The 13,361-nt window shown below is 37.7% G+C and overlaps 2 protein-coding genes across 12 annotated transcripts in view; one reads left to right on the top strand and one right to left on the bottom strand.

Annotated features, from left to right (window-relative positions):
* Positions 1–3,999, bottom strand: part of lrrc61 (leucine rich repeat containing 61) — a 4,571-nt gene extending 572 nt beyond the window's left edge. The window contains exons 1-9 of one of the 3 annotated variants that reach the window (XR_006822778.1): positions 3,706–3,999; positions 2,620–2,715; positions 2,394–2,540; positions 2,227–2,287; positions 1,935–2,020; positions 1,791–1,856; positions 1,602–1,670; positions 1,286–1,411; positions 973–1,150 (exon numbers count right to left, since the gene is read on the bottom strand). Coding sequence is in view for 1 of the 3 variants with exons in the window: in XM_046037444.1 (XP_045893400.1) it covers positions 1,044–1,150; positions 1,286–1,411; positions 1,602–1,670; positions 1,791–1,856; positions 1,935–2,020; positions 2,227–2,287; positions 2,394–2,540; positions 2,620–2,715; positions 3,706–3,733 (786 nt within the window). In the remaining 2 variants the exon portion in view is untranslated. Of the gene's footprint in view, positions 1–534; positions 1,151–1,285; positions 1,412–1,601; positions 1,671–1,790; positions 1,857–1,934; positions 2,021–2,226; positions 2,288–2,393; positions 2,541–2,619; positions 2,716–3,705 lie in introns of those variants that run through there. The other 2 variants (XR_006822777.1, XM_046037444.1) reach the window with 2 other exon arrangements.
* On the top strand, positions 3,093–12,636 carry cib2 (calcium and integrin binding family member 2). Of its 9 annotated transcripts, none has more exons than XM_046037447.1 (7): positions 3,403–3,547; positions 4,651–5,038; positions 6,587–6,621; positions 9,478–9,589; positions 10,923–11,070; positions 11,169–11,364; positions 11,821–12,636. In XM_046037447.1, exons 2-7 carry the CDS (start codon positions 4,988–4,990, stop codon positions 11,840–11,842), a joined length of 564 nt encoding a protein of 187 aa, XP_045893403.1. In that variant the 5' UTR covers positions 3,403–3,547; positions 4,651–4,987; the 3' UTR covers positions 11,843–12,636. The 9 variants fall into 9 exon arrangements, with proteins under 9 accessions (XP_045893402.1, XP_045893407.1, XP_045893406.1 ...); XM_046037448.1 differs by having other exon boundaries at positions 3,414–3,527; XM_046037449.1 differs by lacking the exon at positions 3,403–3,547 and adding an exon at positions 3,566–4,050 and having other exon boundaries at positions 4,826–5,038.
* The last annotated feature ends 725 nt before the right edge of the window (positions 12,637–13,361 follow it).

The following is a 13,361-nucleotide window of genomic DNA, read 5'->3' as shown; positions in this document are numbered from 1 at the left end:
ATTAACTTGTGTATAGACTGTATGTTGTTTTGGTTATTTTATATACCGGTATATGCCTATTTTTTCACCTATTGTATACATAATATTATAGTCCTGACTACTTTTACCTATCTTTGTGCAGCTTTGTTGTCCTTGTGTTTGCTGTATGTCTATCTGTAGCTTCATGTTAATTGTTCTTGAAACTATCTGTAAGTAGCCCTACACTGAGAGCAACTTAAAACCTGAATCAAATTCTTTTCATGTGTAGACGTACTTAGGCAATAAAGCTGATTCTGATTTAGTTTTGCTGGACAATTACCACCAGCAGGTGGCGCCAGTGGACTGCTACTGAGAGTAGACAAACTCCAGGGGTAAATACTACAGGTTGCTTATTTCTTTCCTTTAGCCATGTTATTAATACACATGTTCTTTGGCTCTGGCTGTACAACAAGTGTAAAGTATATATGTATCAGTTGCCTCAAAGTAGACTTTGTAGATTTGAGTAAAAATCAAACATGTGAAGTACACCTTTATAAACACAGTATTTTCCACAAGTTGATTGTACACATAATAAACTTTATGGTATAAAATGGTAAAGTAGAAACAGCTGAAACAATCATTCAATCACTTTTTGCAAAACTTACAAGAAAGCATACAGCATGGCACTCCCCAAATTATCCAGCAATGCCAAATGGAAAAAAGCTCTTAATCACTTAAACCTATAGAAATTCTTAAGCAGCATAGGTCTCAGCATAAATGCAGGCTGAACATGGTACAAAATGCACACTGTGCAAGTAAAGATATCTATGCACCAAACTGAGGGGAGTCAGTATGGATAAAGGTTTTCAAACCACTTACATGTATTGTATGTCAGTTACCCAGCGCTTAGGATGTGATGCAATTTCAACAAATGCAACACAAAGCATGTGTGTCTGGCTATAATACATATCAAGCACTTGGATAAAGCTTAGTCATTTCAGAAACCTACAGTACATTGGCCATGGTAGATCATACAACAAAAAGTTGCTAAAGGTTGCACACAAATGTGTTGAAAATAGCCCAACTCAAATGGCATACTGCTTTGGCTGCTTCTTCAGGCTCATCGATCTTTCAGTTTGCGAAATGACATGAGTGGCTCTGTTGTTGAGGAGTCTGCATTCATGAAGAACATCTGTAGAAAAAGAAATGTAGGGCAAGGGTTATATATGATATCGCACTGTGAACACAACATAGTTAAGTCGACAACTGGTTAGATCACATGCAACACTTTTCTTTAATATATACAGCCCTACAGAGAACCTCTTACCGTTAAACTGTTTGTAGGCTTCATCAATAATGGCATTGTTTGATCTCTTTATCTCCCAGTAACTATCCTCCACCCATGGTTTGCAATCAGGATGTTCAACAAGCTGCCCATTCTTGTATAAACCGGCTAAACATTTAAAGAAAGAAAATCAGTTTGGTTAGTAATTTAAGGTGCAAACAACAACTACAACACAACAATGTCAGTAATGCCATTGTAGGATTGTGTATTCACGACAAATTGCTACATTCAACATCTGAACTTAATCTGATGAACGGTGTGTTTTAACAAGTCATCACACACTAGTTAACAAATGTACCTTTGATGGTCTCATCAATGTCTTTGCATAATTGGTACAAGTCACTCCCACGTCCAACCACTCTTTCACCTACAGTTCAAACAGATGGGTTTTTTTTTTTTAAAGGGATCTCAAAATCCAAGAACACATTCAACATGGTCTAAGAGTTATGTTATGCAAATGACTAAATAAAAAGAAAATATATCTTACCATCCAGCACCTTGATGTTGGGGAACATCTCAAGAACTATGGTTCTATATGCTGCGTTCCTGCACACTGATGTAGAGAAAGTCATTGTGATTTCACTTATCAAGATTTTTCATCCACTGTTTTCAAATAAATACAAATAATTACCTGGATTAGTGTAATTGTAAGTGTTGTCTTTAAAACGTATATTTTCTAGCTTTCTCAAAGACTGAATGCAGTGTAGGCTCTCAATGCTGTTGAAAAACAAAACAGGTAAAAGATGATTTACAATAACAAATTTATTAAAGTATTAAAAATACATTATTAGAAGCAAACTATTTTTATGTTTAACATCAATGACATTTAATTGTTTGTAGAATATGTAACATTGTAATTAGTGAAATATTCACAACTTTATTCATCTAGGGTGAGAATTTGGTCAAAAGTTATATAGTGATACCTGGATATGATATTACCAGCCACGTTTAAGTTCTGTAAACTGTCACAACTGCGCAGGGGCTCTGAAATGACAAAAGCAATAACATTACATTAAAAAATCTAATTCTACTCATGACAGAGACCTCCTTGATAAGTGAAATAAAGAATAAATTGCTCCTGAAATCTTACCTAAACTGGAAATCCTGTTGGCAGACACATTGAGTACAGAAAGAAGCCGAAGAGATGCTAGAGGTGCTAAATTTGTGATGTTATTTCCAGAGAGGTCCAGTCTCTCCAAATTCATACACTCCCCAATGCATCCAAGATCATGTGTTCCTGTGAGACACAATTATTTATTAGAAACAATGTGGACACTTTTGAAGGCTTAAACAGTGGTATATAAAATAAATCTTACCAAGACCTCTCAATTTGAGAAACAGTATTGACTCCAAATCAAATTCTCCTGTTCGTGACTTGAGCAGCACAGCAGTTATCTTCTCATAGTCTGCATCTGAAAGAATCAGAGAAATAAGACCGCAGCATAAAAATATCTATTCCTACATATGCAACACACTTATTTGTGAGTCAGTGCTGCAAAAGCAGAATGCTGGAAGCAGTATGTCTGTTCTGTTTTACACTGGAACAATCAAGTAACCCATGCAATCATCTCTATGTAGTAAACACCACGTCAAGCAGACTATGAATTTCATATGGGGCAGCAAACTGAGCTTTTCCTCTGCAAGCTCCAGAGACAAATTGTCACAAACAGGCAGATGTGTTGTTCTGCGCTACGCCTGTAACAGTACTGGATCGCCAGTTGCATGCATGAATGACAATGGGGGAAGTTATGTTTAGTTTAGTTTCCTAAGGCAGAATCAGTCTCTAACTCTAACTACACATGAATACTCTTTCATGAGCCTGCATACACGAAACACTGAATCCCTGAGGAGAACAACGTCACTGAAGACTCATCAGGTTAACCAAAAATGATGGTGTCGTGGGCTATTTGTTTCATTTAATGCTAAATAATTTACTTTATATGTAATTTTTACAAGGCTTGGCTGGCAAAGTACTATTATAACACCACTACAAAATGGGGGAAACGGACGTGGGTGGGACCAGTAGGGCCACCAAACACACACCTTGCGTATGTTAACTAACACCTACAAAATAAACCTAATGGTGTTTAGCTTAGCTTGACACTCGGCCACCAGTAAATGTTTTTTAGCTAATACTGTTGGCAGCGACCTGTGTTTTAGCTATGAGCATCGTGGGGCAGCGGCTGGGTGGTTTCATGAGGATGATTCAGCCGGATGAAAGTGGGTGGGTTATTTAATGAAATGGTAATTTTTCACTTTTCCTCTGATGGTGACACACGTACAATGTTGCGTAACGGTCGATACGTTGTTAGCTACAGCTAAGCTTAAAGCCACAGCTAGCTAGCAGGAGCCGCTAGTGGCTAGCATGGCGACGTAGCAACAAGCTATCCATCACAACTTACCTTGGTCTTTATCTCGCTTAGAGTCCATCGTGGGCAACTTTGCTACTTGGAAAGCTACCTGTCGCAATCAAAAGCGTTGATTTTAACCAATTCAGTGGGAAGGCAAGGCAGTGGTTATTTTGGGGAAATGTGAAATTGGCATCTGTCCTGGGGTGTAGGCAGGACACGCTCACTGTACTGCTGTGCTGCAATAGCACGCAGGTGGATGAGACGGACAGTCTCTGCAGTCCAGCTAAGCACAACGCACAGACAGAGGCAGCACACTGTGTTAGAGGGCGCTGGAAGATGAAGATGTGGCTGGAAAATTTGTTCCAGTTTTTGCTAGCTGTTTCTTCCGTGCAACAGGTTCTGTGTCAATTAAAAGTTTTGTTCTTGTTACAGCAATGTCGAAAATAATTATTGTACGGGTTTAATTAATGGATCTGCGGTAGTCAACTTTACACGGTAGTGTACTTTAAATAATTGTAAATCGAAGTAAATCAAATCGATTTGAAATTCATGCGCACGCAAAGTCCAGAATCGGACGTCTTTTTAGGTTGTGTTGTACACTACCAGTGATGGGAAGTAACTATGTTTACTCAGCCACTGCATGTCATTACAAAATAGTCTGCACTTTGATTATTTTCATTTGATGCTACTTTATGCTTCCACTCATCAGAATGAAATCTAACGTTACAATTTATTTATGCTTGGAAATATTAGCCTATACTCTGCTACTTTATATCTGAAGTTATCATACTTAGAAAAAAAGTTTAGAAACAAAATATAGTATTATTTATTGATCAAATAGCTGTAGCATTAGGCTATTACATGTGATGTTAGGTTAGCGGGGAGGTGTATGTCAATTTTATCAACATTAAGTTGCCCTACAGTGTAGTTGAGAGCATCTTCATTGATAGCAGCCTGCAGTTCACATGTATTTATTTATTTATTTATTTGTCCGAGGTGTTATTGGTTTGTCTTGACGCCGGTGGACAGCAGCTTGGTGCTTAAAGAGAAGCAGATCAGTTTGCAGCTCTTGGACTCCTCAGACAACCTCCACGCTCTGACACAACTGGACACTACTCCTACCTTTCGTACCACATTTTTCATGTTTTTATGCGCCCCCTACGTTTTGCAGTCATGGCGGATCTCCTGTGAGGACAACAACCTTTTGTAAGAGTTTGCAACGTCGTCGAGCGGAGACCTCGTCTCCGAGGACCCCCTAAATGCTTTTCATTGAGAAAAGGCTTCGGACGTTCAGTGTTGGGAATGTGTACACGCAACAAATGATTTGATTAAGATGGGTAATAAGCAAACAATATTCACCGACGAACAACTTGATGCCTACCAGGTAAGCTCGCTCGTTCGCCTACCTGCAGCATGTTGGGTGATATAGGCCTGATATAGACTATATGTCCAAGAAAAATCATGTTAAAGCATAAAAGAACGTCTTGTAATCCATTAGGATTGTCTCTGTATGTAAATGGAGATCTACAGTTTAGACCTTAAGTTTAATTTCAGTTCATTCAGGACAGAGTGGAGTAAAAGGTGAGGCCTTAGTAAAGAACTATCTAAACTACTATGTAAATTGCTCTTCTCTTATTATTATTATTATTATTATTATTATTTGTAGTAGTTGTAGTAGTAGTGTCATACGTTATTAATTATCTTTTTCGCCTGATATTGGTCAAGTCACTCCTGCCAGTGGAACCCCATGTGTCTTGGATTTAATGAGTAAAAAAAAAAAAAAATAAATACTGCACATTTTGTGAAATAGAGCAAAAAGCAAAGATTTTCAATACTGATCATTTATAGGCTACCACTTGACCTCAATGTAATTCAGGCAGGTGCTCCTGATTCCCATCAGTTAATGACAGGCAATCATCAGTAACCTACTAAAGTGTGATCTGTTATGACTCCACTGTTTAAATGTTTACATAGTCTTGATAGGTGAAAGTAGCAGAAGGTGTCCCCATCTGAGAAGATCTGACCTTTTCCTGTGAAGAAATACGTCTTCATTTGCACAGGTTTATCATGTGATTAGGTGTGGACTTAATAATTGATGCCAAGCCAGTGTGATATGTGAAACTCTACTCTCAGGAGACAGTTTCTCAAGGGCCTCTCTGGTTACTCCGGCTTCTCTTTAAAAAGCCTTATTAGAACACTGTTGCTTTCTGTTTGCCATAGTAATTATTTTGCCTCTTGGATATCAGTTCATTTTATATCTTATTTTTTTGGGATCAAATATTTAAGATTTAACACCCAATTCGACATTAACTTACTGAGCTTCAGTGTTTTCTTTGTTCACCAACACTACTACCTTTTATATATGTAGGCTTTACTTATGGTGTAATCTAACATGATGGAGGCTAGTAGATGGATTGCTTCACATATGCTCAGACACAGACGGATATCGTCAGTGGACCGGTTTTACTTGAGTGGATGTGGAGTGAAGAGGGTTTTTGTTAATCACATTGTCTGTAGAGCTCAGCTTGCTGCGCTCTGCTTTTCACAAACAGCTCTGAGAGAATGGATACAAGGGAAAATGTAAGTGAAATACCCCCAGTAGTGCTGTTGGATAATGTGTGTGTCAACACACGCTTGTCAGACAGCAGCAGCTCCCTATGCCTCATCGTTCCTATTGCAAGTGACAGGTGACAGCACCCACACACATCATCATTTATGAGATACCAGACACCTCCACAAGCACTGACAGGGTTGTTCACATGACTTCAAAGCATGTTGCAATAAAAGCAATGTTATTTTGGATGACTCAGAGATGTTTCGTTGAGTCATTAATGAGATGTATCATTGAGTTTGGGCCTTTTGGAGAAGATGCAAATATTTAACTAAATTTCTCATATTTGTGTTTGACATGTTTTTTTTGCTTTCATTGCAGGACTGTACGTTTTTCACTCGCAAAGAAATTCTGCGGTAAGAATTTTATCAACTCTGCCTCTTGAGTCAGATGCATTGCTCTGTAATGTACTGTCAGTTGTAAACCACCTGCTCTAACCATTAGATTACACACATAATAATGTTATTAAAAGGTACTGTCTTTATTCCCTTTTGTTCCTGATGTGCTTTAAGTGGACACTGATTTTGCTAGGCATGTAATACTAGATGTGAACATATGTGAGTCATGCCAAGTCCACAGAGTAATGCTGTAGTTGATTACTTTGGCTAAAATGTGTAATATTTGGACACTGTTCAAAAAGGGGAAGATACAAGTACTTGCTGTACATTTTAATTCTAATGATATCTGACATACATCCTTAAGATGACAGTAGAATTGTAGAACCAATTAGTGCAATTTGATTTCAGAAACAGTACATTATTTGTCTTATAATTGCAGTATAAAACAACAACACAACATGTGTGTTGGTTGCTTAAGAGGAAAGGTTGGCAGGAACACAGTTTGTTTGCTATTAGAATGATTTACAACTTTAAATTTGAAATGTGAATAAATCAAATGTGGTAATGAAACAATCCACTATTGACTGATTATTAAACATCCATCATTTTAGACAGCATATGTACTGTTGCAATTGTAGAGAGAAAATTATGCATTTTGAAAAATCTTATAATTGATATTTATCAGATTTTTTAAAATTGTATTCTGTGCACATGCAAACTGTAATGTGTAAGTAATGTGTCAGTATCATCAAAATATTAGCCAGAAAGCCTAAATAATGTTTTTATTGGGTAATGTTAATAGATTCACTTGATGAAGTGTCAGATAATACAAAAACAAGTATATGAAGCTGGAAGTCCAAAGCAAAACGAACATTTATTAAATAGAATTAGTATACTGTCATTTATCTTTTGGTAGCTACTAGATTTCCTTGTACAGACTGACATCCTAAATGATCCTCTCATCCACCCCGTTAATTATCACTCTCCACATCAACTGAACATCCCAGTAAATACGAACAAGCTGAAGCATAATAGACAAATGTAATTACATCTGTGAATTGCACAGCATGTGCTTATATTGCTGGTGCATGAGATAAGTAAAATTTAAAAAAAAAAATTAAAAAAAGGTTTTTGTGAATGAAGATCTAGAAGGTTCTGTCCTGCAGCAGTGTCACTATATTACCTAAACCTTTGAAAGTCATGTTCACCTTTTTGACTGTGGTGTTGTTTTCAGTGCCACCCAATGAAGTGTCACATTTCTTCCTCTTTCGGCATAGGGCAACCTCAACAATTTTAAAAATGAAATAAATATAAATCTACTCTTAGTGATTGCACAAGGTATCATGATTTAGCTTGGGTTGCATGGCTCATTTCTCTCTTCCTGTCAATCACCCCCTTGATGACAGGAATAAATTAACAAATCGCTTGTTTTGCTTTTTAATGGAATTGACCCACAATGCTCACATTTCATTATCTTCTAGATGTTGGAAGATAAAAAGCTACTTAAAGTAATTAAATGCTGATACTCAAGAAAGTTGCAGTGTAACATTAGATAAGGATGACAGTTTTGTGATTCCAGGCATGCAGGGATTTTGGGGTCTGATTTGCCCTTATGCTGTATGTGCAGGAAAGGCTGTTTTAAAAATTATTTTCCTAGGTGCTGCATCTAAAAAATTGCATCTAAAATTACACAAACTATCAAGAATTAATGAACGATTAAAGTTTAACATATTACACAACATGCTTCTTTGATCCTACTTATACAAATAGCTTTAGGCCTTACATTTTCCCAATTATGCTGCTTTTATCTTTCAAACAAAGCAAAGTATGTGTAATTTTTCTATCAGTTTTCACTTATTAACAAATAGTGTGCAAGTACCTCATCTGTGATATTGAATTAACATTGATTCCAAGGCCATCATTGGATTGGAAACAAAAATTGACAATCAGTAGAGGGCGTAATTGGGTCCTATACTTTATGACTTTCATAAAACGGCTGCAACGGTTACATCACAGATATGTAACATCAAATAAACAGGCTATCACTGATGGTGATAAGGTCACTGACTGTATGTCATATATCAGTGTTAGCACTAGATTAGTAGTTTTGGAAATTAATCAGTAAGCTTACTAACATCTTTAAATTGGGAGAAGCTATAAGATCCAAACACTTGAAGTGTCACGGTGCATCAGTACTGCAGGTTTACTTCATTTGTTCATTTGTTGCAGTGTACCAATGAAACTCCATCATTTTGACAGGTTTATCTAATTTAATTGTAATGCATTTGTCCTCTAAGACCAGTCTCCCTGCTGAGAAATGGCTCTGCTCTGGCAACGAAGGTACAACATGACAGTGTGAAAGGGCCACTGTAGTGTAGATAAGCACCGACTTTCCCGACATCATGTGTTTATCATTCATACAGCCTCCGTGCAGTTTATTGACATTATTCTCGATAATGAAAGGCATAAAATTTCACAAATTCCACAGTGCAAGATAAGAGAAGGACAGGAGAGATAAAGAGAGAAAGGTTAAAAAGAGGAATAATAGTGTTTAAAGAATGATTTGATTGTTCTGTTGTTGTTTTTATTTCATGTTTCCCCCCCCCACACCATTTTTGATTCATTTTTTGGTCATGTTTCTGTTTTATATATGTCCATTCCATATTTGTTACACTCCATCTGTGCTATTTAATAGCTTATTAAATCATCTTATAACATCTGTTGTGCCAGAAACTTCTTCTAAGTTTCAGGTATTAAAGTAACGGTCAAGGTTGGTTTTTTTTTAGTAGTCGTCATGTTGTTTATTTACTAAAAGTCAGTAAGCCAGAAGCAGAAAAAGAAATACAATTGTTCATGAAGTCTTTTTATTTTTAGGTTGCACGGCAGATACCATGAGTTGGCGCCACATCTTGTACCAATGGACTACACCAATGATCCTGATTGTAAACTGCCGTTAGCCTTAATAGTCAACATGCCAGAGTTGAAGGTAAAAAAAAACTTCAGTACCTCAAATATGATGCAAGTCCTATGTAGTAACTTGTAAACACTTTCCTTAAGTATCAACTTCTTTTTACCTGTACTTTATTTTTCACCAGCAGCATGTACTGGTATTGGGTTTTCTTATTTTGGATTGTGCTATAAGGACACTCTAAAACAAACATGGCACCCACTGCCCATGCGGGCAGACACCTAATCAATACACATTCTTTAAGAGGAGGAAATTGATTTTTACCGTCATCACCACTGATCTGATTGTGTGACACCACAGTCTGTGAGCTTATGAAAGTTAATGTGTCATGAAACGCTCAGTCTCTCTATCCTGACAGATGCATTTCCTCCTATTTTTAAACACCTGTCATTCGAAAAGAACATCCTGAATTTTTAGAAAAGGCATGTTGCATAACATCACAGCTGCATTTACCTCCACTTTTCTCCAAACACACCAGACACGACGACCGCACAATTTTATATGGAGTCCTCGTCCACCAAGGGTTTAGAACATAGACTCATATAGAGTGTCCTTGCTTTGGGCATAATTGGTCCTTGCTTGTTAAACTGTCACATGATTGCAGGGCCTGTAAGGATGGTGGGAGGAAAATGGAGGCCACTGATAATATGATTGATGAGGCCCAGATAATACACAAAGTCACCCAAAGTCAAATCCTCTACAGATTCATAATTACATTTTCTACTCGGATTAATGAGCTGTGTTGAATGGAGTGGACTGATTCAGGTTGCACTTACATGTCTGAGGATATGTAGTTAAAACTGCACCGCTTTAGATGGCTGATTGTGACTTATTTTGCTGAGCTTGTATTGGGCTCAAACATGCTAACCACCCTAAGGAAATCAGCTGTACTTATATTGTTCACAGAATTAGTGAGAGTGTCTTCTGAAGGCCTGTCCTTCAGTGGGGATTTATTCCTTGTATCAAATCAGCTGATTACCTGGGATATAAAATCCCTTAGTAGCAACTTGTGGTTAAGCAATGGAGGAGAAAATATTGGCTTCACGATGCAAGCGAAGAGAGGGAGTCAGCCTTTTTCAGCTGAACCCTGTGATCAGCAGAATAAACCTAGCAGTTTATACCTCTGCAGCTCATATGTGAAACTGACATTCACATTTCATTTACTCGCATGTAAAAACGAAAGATCATGACACCTGTAGTTCCTTCAGGGTATTTTTTTTTAGGTTTTTGTTTTTCTTATCCAAATCACATGGCATATATTTAAGTGAATCTTTTATTTACATTAATGTGTACCACCATTAACATTGATGTGTGTGATGTGTGTAAATGATGCAGTCCCCTTCACCTGCAGGAAAACCCATTCCGCAGCAGGATTGTAGAGTCTTTCTCAGAGGACGGGATGGGGAATCTCAGCTTCAATGAATTTGTGGACATGTTCTCAGTCCTCAGTGAAATGGCTCCAAGGGAACTCAAGGCCATATATGCCTTCAAAATATACGGTAATTTCTAAAATATCCATTATAGTTTTTTCAAATTTCTCAGAACCCGACAAAATGACATGGTTTGTTCATTTGCTATCAACTCCTGTTACCTACAGATTTCAATGTGGATAATTACCTGTGCAAAGAGGACCTAGAAAAGACTCTAAATAAGCTGACGAAGGAGGAGTTGACTCCTGAAGAGGTGGTGCTTGTGTGTGAGAAAGCCATTGAGGAGGCAGATTTAGACGGAGACAACAAACTCTCCTTTGCTGACTTTGAAAATATGATATCTAGGGCTCCGGACTTTTTAAGGTGATTAAATGTACCTCACTTAAGACAAATGTTTTGATATGATATTTTTAAGAAAAGCTTTTGTATCTATTATCTATCTCCATCTACACTTCATTCTATTTGGGGATCAGTGGCACTTTAAAATGGGCAATTCATACATCACCCCTTATGCTGCAGCCCTGTGAGTTGTGCCTCCCTGTTTACAAACAGTTTTCATTACCCAGATGGCTGGTAATCATTTTCATCAATTAACTGTCACTTTAACGGCATCAGTTTAATCCTGAGCCACCACTCAGCGTATTCATTTATATGGAAATGGCCTTACCACTGTCAATCTCCTCTGAAATACGCAACACCACTATTCCTGATTCCTGTATGTTTATACTCGCATAGACAGTAAGTCAGTATGTTTGCATGCACAGTGACTACTACTGATTCAATGTTGGTCCCTCACATTGTCTCTTTTTGTCACTCTAGTACCTTTCATATACGAATCTGAGAGGGCTCCTTGGAAAGTTTCCACAGTCTGCAGCGTGGTGAACCTCAGGACTCTACCTGCACCCTGTCCTGGCCACAGCACAGTGCCTGTCTCCCACTCCCATCGTCAAAAAAAGTTGTGCATTAGTCTTCTCTGGCCTCAGTGAAGTCTGCTTAGTTAGAAAGCTAAATACTCCATTTACTGAATTTTTCTTCACTGTAGATGAAGATGTATTTTCCTTTTACAACCTATAAAAGGGCTTGACCTTGATCGGTCTCTTGTTGGGAAAAATGGCTATTCTGTCCACATTTTAATGTTGAAAATGAGCAATGAAACAAATCTGTAATGAGCCAGATGGATTTCCGCTTATTAAGCATTTTATGCATTCTTTAATGTGCTTATCTACCTATATTGCACATGAGGTACCCCCAGTCAAGTCTTCCTATTATGTTACACATTTAGTATTTATAAGGCTAAGGACAAAGCTTGAAGTAAAAGAAAGCACAGCACTGGCATTAAGGGCATACAGATATTTTATAGGAGCTATGCAATATTTGTACATGCAGTGTATTGCTTTAAGTCATTTTAGGTTGTGTGTTTTGCTTGTGGTACTGGAACATGATGACAATCATATCTTAACTGTTATCCAGTTAAACGAAGGGTTCTGTCTTCTGAACTCATTTTGGTAGCTTCCATTTTCTGCCTCAGCCATTATCATGAGGTATTACATGCAGCCATCTTTTGGATACACACGTTACAGTTTTTTATGTGACTTCAGGTATTTGTCTTACTTTGAATAAATGTATTTTTCTGTGTGTTCTGAGTGAATTACTTTGTCTGAATTCATTTGAGAAAAAGCATGAAATAATACTTAAATATAGAAGCTCTCTGTTTGTTAACACCCTACTGCATTTCAAGTGTCTGGCCTGACCTACAACTTTAATGAGTACAGTAAAATCCCTTTCATATAACCAGTTCCCCTCAACCCACCCACCCATGATGATCAAGGGGTGTGCACAGTAAAGATCTGAAAATGACTGTGCCTCTGCATAGCCCATCATATGAGCTGTAATAACTTGTTAGGCAGGTTCAGCACTCACAATGATTACATCCTGCACACACAGTTAATCTCAACGGGAGAGCTGGAGGAAATGGCCATGGTCATGTTGGTTGATGATTAACGGGTCCTGGTTTCTGGGCTGCAGGGCACAAATTTGCATCAGGCACATATGGAGCGTACTGTGTGGTTTATGTACAGTTCTTGTTTCCAGCTCAGGTTGTACTAGTGAAGTCATACTGTTCAAGTGGATGTTGGGAAGCCACACATGCAGAACATTTTATCAGTCAAGATATTCAGGCCATACATGTGCTAAGAGTCACATCTGAGTCGTCTTTGCTGCCAAGTGAAATGTCTGCAAAATAAATATGACCTAGTTAATTGATGCTGAGTCTGACAAATACGCAACAGTTACAAAGTAGAAATTGGGACATTAGCTGCAGGCTTAAGCAAAATACCATAATTTGCCTAGACCATTTCTTC

Source organism: Micropterus dolomieu, linkage group LG22 (assembly GCF_021292245.1).
Source record: "Micropterus dolomieu isolate WLL.071019.BEF.003 ecotype Adirondacks linkage group LG22, ASM2129224v1, whole genome shotgun sequence".
Lineage (NCBI taxonomy): Eukaryota > Metazoa > Chordata > Actinopteri > Centrarchiformes > Centrarchidae > Micropterus > Micropterus dolomieu.
The sequence above is the reverse complement of the archived record's forward strand: the minus strand, read 5'-3'. Positions and strand labels throughout refer to the sequence as shown.